Consider the following 6000-nt stretch of genomic DNA (forward strand, 5'->3'; position numbering starts at 1 on the left):
GTGGACACTTGTGGTCAGCAATAACCAGTAGAGGTCAGTGGTCAAAACCAGTGAAAAAGTTCTAACATCGCATGAGAGAGTATGATGCAGAGGTGAACGTAACGCAAGCTGCACACTATTGGGTAATGGTCAGGTCTGGTCAGTGAATAGTCAAACTAGGTCAGGAAGTCTCAATTGCTAATGAACATGATAAGAATGTCACATTCTGAAAACTTGGGTAGTGGGTAGTTGTGGCCACAGTGGTCAGTAATGGCCGGTGATAGTTCCGGTTAATTCATGGGCCAAGTCCTGTCAAGAAATCCAAATACTGCATAACCTTCACGACATAATAAAATCCGAACAGCCAGACAGTGGTCAACAGTGTTGAGTTAGCAGTCAAAAACCTCTCAATCACCACAATAATGCACAAACATGACAGAACAACGTAATCTGAACACTTTAGGATTGCAGTTAGTTGTCAGCGTGGGCAAGTAGTGGTCAGTAATGGGTCTGCAGTAGTCAGCAGTGCTCAGTCAATGGTCCAGTCCTGACAAGAAGTCCTAATACTTCTTAAACCATCACAAACAAAATACAATTTGAACACTGCTAATTAGCAACCAACAGAGGCAAGGTAAAAACCAAAAAAACTCTGCTAATATATAAGATGTCAAAATCACGCACAGCTGTGACAAAATAACCCGTCTGAACACTTTGTGACAATGGTCAGCAGTGGTAAGCAATGGCTACACAGGAGTGGTCAGGGGTGAAAACTTGCCAAGAGATCATAGTAAGGCCACACACATGTCAAAATACGAACAAAATGTATCAAAATAAACAATAAAAGCAGAAACCTCTCTGTGGGTAGGAGAGGAAGAAGGATACCCTGATTTTTCAAATAAAGTTGCGGCACTGCAAGCGAAGCTGCTGAACATTATTTATTATTTTGTCAAGACTTTCATATAGCTCGGGCAAACACAATCTTAAATTTATCTCCAAACTACATTCACGTCAAAACTCTGTTGCATGGAGTTCCCGTTCTCCAAAATCATACTTCTTCTTCTTCTTCTGCATTCACTCGTATGCACACGAGTGGGCTTTTACGTGTATGACCGTTTTTACCCCGCCATGTAGGCAGCCATACTCCGTTTTCGGGGATGTGCATGCTGGGTATACTCTTGTTTCCATAACCCAACGAACGCTGACATGGATTACAGGATCTTTAACGTGCGTATTTGATCTTCTGCTTGCATATACACACGAAGGGGTTCAGGCACTAGCAGGTCTGCACATATGTTGACCTGGGAGATCGTAAAAATCTCCACCCTTTACCCACCAGGCGCCGTCACCGTGATTCGAACCCGGGACCCTCAGATTGACAGTCCAACGATTTAACCACTCGGCTATTGCGCCCGTCTCCAAAATCATACAAATATATTCATATTTCAAACTGTTCACTAGTTTATCTCCGATTCAAATAGATTTTAGCTTAGAAAGTACTGTGAAAAAAGGGTACGACATGATTCTATTCGTAAAATATATGTTGGATTTATTTGACTGACCAAATATTCAAAGTTGAATGGACTGGCCAATGATCTGTCAGAATTTCTCCTTTCCCCTCTGTTCCCCCTCCCCCACCACCTTACCCACCATTCTTCTAAATTTCTTCTTTTTTTTTTCTTCATGTTTTTCTTCTATCAGGCCAATTACTCTGGTGATAATAAATTTAATCTCATGTTAATATTGATATTAGCCTTATTTTACTATATCATGTACTGTTTGTTTATTTGTTTTATTTCATTATTTCATTACTTACTGTTTATGAATGTTATTTGATACAATTCATAATATGGTTCATCAGCCATCATGATAAAATTGAAGTGCAACGTTGTGAGCACAGTATAAGCTTTAAGCTTGTTGATGCTCTTTTGTCATTCATTGCATTGTAATCATGTGTATTGTTGAATAATTAAAGATTATTTAAACCAAAGAAAGTCAGTTGGGGGGGGGGCCAGGGGGGGGGGGGGAGGAGCACATCCCAGAACATCCCCCAGGGGACAGTTTAGAACACTGACTAGACCACAGCGTCCCCCTGGGGATGATTTAGGATACCAATTTATCCCACGCGGGACCTTTGGGAAGGGGAGGGTGTGCAATCTGGGATGTTACACCAGTACTGCAGTACAATCAACGACCCCATGGGTTATTGACGAGGCAAGTAACGCTGAGCCATCCTTAGCAAGGCATTGCTCAGCTTGCCACAGATGGTCATCACACATCAATAATTTGTTGGGCTGTCCTTGTGTCTTCTTCTTGGCTTCCAGCAGTGTGTGTGTGTGTGTGTGTGTGTGTGTGTGTGTACGTGTGCGTGAGTGTGCTTGTGTGTACGTCTGCATGTCTGTCTTCTGTGTATACATAAGTGTGTGCCTGTAAGCATGTTTGCATGTGTGCTCATGTGCTGGTATTTGGGTACGCCTGTATCACAGACACAACTGTTTCAAACAGGCAGAGTGAAATCAGCTAATACATTCACATGCAAATGATAACAAAAAGATGAAAAAGAAAAAAAAAAAGATGTTATTAAATTTTTAATGGAGCAGACAGGTAACTATAAACTGAGGTTATATCATGTTGCATTCCGAATAGCATCACAGATGAAAGCCAAGCAACAGATAAAAAGATTAATTATGCAGACGTACATGTGTGTGTGTGTGTGTGTGTGTGTCTTTCTCTCTGTGTCTGTGTGTTGTATGCATGTATTTTTATATATGTGTGCTGAGAGGATGCAGAGGATTTGGAAAAGGGGCTGGGGGGGGGGGGGGGGGGGGTTGGGAGGCGGGGGAATGGGGGTGGCATGCACATGTGAGTGTGCATACTCCCATGCATTCTTCTTTGTATGTGTATTAGTGTGTAAGGGCGTGAGTGTGTATGTGAACACACACACACATGCATGCATGCAATTGTGCATGGTTGTATGCGTGCATGCATGTGACCATGATTTTCAGTGTACATGTGTTTGTGTGCAAGCTTATAAATGAGTATATGTGCTTTTTTTTTTTCTTCAGCTCTCCCATCAAAGTGTAACAACTGTCACATTCACCGTCACCAGACAATGCCGATCTCCCAACCTGGCTCATTCGCTGCATATAGAGCCCAACACTGTTATTCAAACCAGAATAGAACACATATTTGTATTTGTATTTGTAGTTCTTTTTATCACAACAGATTTCTCTGTGTGAAATTCGGGCTGCTCTCCCCAGGGAGAGCGCGTCGCTACACTACAGCGCCACCCTTTTTTTTTTTTTGCATTTTTACCTGCGTGCAGTTTTATTTGTTTTTCCTATCGAAGTGGATTTTTCTACAGAATTTTGCCAGGAACAACCTTTTTGTTGCCGTGGGTTCTTTTACGTGCACTAAGTGCATGCTTCACATGGGACCTTGGTTTATTGTCTCATCCGAATGACTAGCGTCCAGACCACCACTCAAGGCTAATGGAGGGGGAGAAAATATCGGCGGCTGAGCTGTGATTCGAACCAGCACGCTCAGATTCTCTCGCTTCCTAGGTGGACGCGTTACCTCTAGGCCATCACTCCACACATACACACTGGCAATAACAATAATCATAATAATATGTTGACATACACATACAGCACCTAATAATTTTGCTCAAAGCACTTTAAAATCACAACAGTCACAGTTAAAAAAAAAAGTAAAAAAAAGAAACATATATAATCCATTTAAATATGCAGTTTGACCCAACGAAGAAAAAAACATGACAAACAAAAACAAGACACCGTAATTTTCAAAAGAACACAGACAAAAAAAACCTGGGAACTGTTTTTTTTTTCTTTTTTCTTTTTTTTTTTAAGTAACTAAACTGAACACAAATTCTTACCACAGGTTTGTCAGTCAGAGCTGAATCATGAAAGAACTGTTTCACTTGAATCCTCTCTGCAGCTGAAATAACAAAGGCATACCATAACTTTTTTTTTTATGAAAGATATTTACTCTTCTGGGGTTTTGGGTTGTTTTGGTCTTTTTTTTTTGTAAGTCACACAATTAAAGCAGGTATATTCATTCATTCATTCACTCGGGACTGAAATTTTGTGGCTTAAAATGATGGCGATTTATTGCGGGGTGGGGGTGGGGGGAGGGGGCAGGGGGGGTGGTCAGAAACTCATCTATAGCAAATGCAGGCATTAACAGCAGCTTCAGCGTTTCTTAGTGTGTGACTGTGTTATTTGAAATCATGCTGACGTTCACGCCAGGACAGAACCACAAATGGCATTAAGCATTTCAAAGACAGGACTCCTTTCCATAAATATTCATAAAATTGTCAAACTCCAAATTCACTGGCTCATGACTAACTAATCATATACAGAACAAACAACGTAATCAACAGCTGAATGTGGCATTTACAGTAAGTTTATTTTTCTTCTTCTTCTTCATTGTTGTTTGTTACAACACAGACTGTGGTTATTTACACATGTTAACCTGTCAACAAATACCCAAATGAGGAAGCACTGACAAGTGTGCATGACTTCGAGCAAAACATTCACATGACAAGAACAGCATTTCCATTTTCTTGATTTGTAAATTCTGTTGAAAAGATTCCCCTCCCTCCTCTTCACCCTGTATCAAGATCCTTTTACAAACACTATATAACTCATGATGCCCAACATTAGACTTTAATCATGTTTATCAACCCCCCCCCCCACCCCCTCCACCCCCATCCACACACCCACACACACCCTCCGTTGCTCAAAAAAAACTGGGACATCCCCACACTCACCACTCCTTCCCACCACCCTTCCCCCTCACCCTTCAACCCTGTGTCTTTCCACTTCCTTCCTTCCTTCCCTATCCTTCAACCACCTTCTCATCTCCTAACCCTACCCCCCCCCCCCCACGCCCCCCCCCCTGTTCAATTCAACTGCCAATAAACGCAGCCTTGGCAGAACAAAAACCCAATTCTCCCCCCGTCCCGTCCCACCCCACCCCACCCCACCCCATCCATGTCCAACAACAACAGCTGTCAAAACAGCCGTGTATTCACATTAAACCTGAGACGTGATGAGAGGTACAAAAGACACGGAGGTATAAAAAAAAAAGAATAATAAATACAAAATATGTCTCACAGGTGACGATTCGCCCATCCAGCATCCACACATTGGGTAGGCAGTCGATCACGTGAATGCGATCTGAAGGACACACACAGAAGATGTACACATAACAAAAATTAGCATAAGTTCTAACTGGATGGCTATATATGGTAAAGCCTGCACAGAAGGGCAGGTAAGTTCAGGTCATCAGCCTATTATCCAAGAGATGTACTTTGTTCAGATTCAGGACAGCTTATGGCCAATCATGGGGGTGGTATGGTAACGTGGAAGATTTGCTGACAGGTACCGAGGTTATGATGGTAAGATAATCACAGAGACAACAGTCAAAGGGAAAATGGTGATAAAGGTGAGGCCGTGGAATGGAGGGAGGGCGTTGGGGAGAGAGAGAAAAAAAAAAAAGGCTGGAGTACTGCTGATGTTGTGTGCATGCATGAATGAGTGCATGCTTAACAGACAACAAAGATGCAACATGGAACACACTATCAGATCCTGTTTTCGAACACACAGATCACACACCGAAGCTGATTTTGGACAATCAAAAAAAAAAAAACAAACAAAAAAAAAACCAACTGTGGAATCTGTCACCCAGTGTCGTTCAAGTTACAATATCAGTATACTCCCTCTTGTCCCTCAAAGGTAAAAAAAAATTATCACCAATCTTTTTCACCAACCTGGCAAACTGAGCTGTAAACTGTTATTGTAAAACTCTTACTTCAGGAATTTTTGAACATGTAAAACTAAATTCTAGTCTGTGTTGCACTACTCCTCACCATGTGAGATTTCTGGGCACTGGCCTTAAAAAAAACAAAAACAACCTACAATGATGTTCAAGCTTTTTTTTTACGGGGGAATCGAACCCACAACCAGTGGACAAGTGAGAATAACGTAAAAGCTAGAAAAT

At 41.6% G+C, this 6000-nt stretch overlaps 1 protein-coding gene across 1 annotated transcript in view; it reads right to left on the bottom strand.

Moving 5' to 3' along the window:
* Positions 1-6000, bottom strand: part of LOC143280455 (uncharacterized) — a 115941-nt gene that overhangs the window by 99317 nt on the left and 10624 nt on the right. The window contains exons 5-6 of the mRNA XM_076585105.1: positions 5115-5177; positions 3872-3933 (exon numbers count right to left, since the gene is read on the bottom strand). Of these exons, the coding sequence (XP_076441220.1) occupies positions 3872-3933; positions 5115-5177 (125 nt within the window). The remainder of the gene's footprint in view (positions 1-3871; positions 3934-5114; positions 5178-6000) is intronic.

This window comes from Babylonia areolata, chromosome 3 (genome assembly GCF_041734735.1).
Source record: "Babylonia areolata isolate BAREFJ2019XMU chromosome 3, ASM4173473v1, whole genome shotgun sequence".
Classification (NCBI taxonomy): Eukaryota; Metazoa; Mollusca; class Gastropoda; order Neogastropoda; family Buccinidae; genus Babylonia; species Babylonia areolata.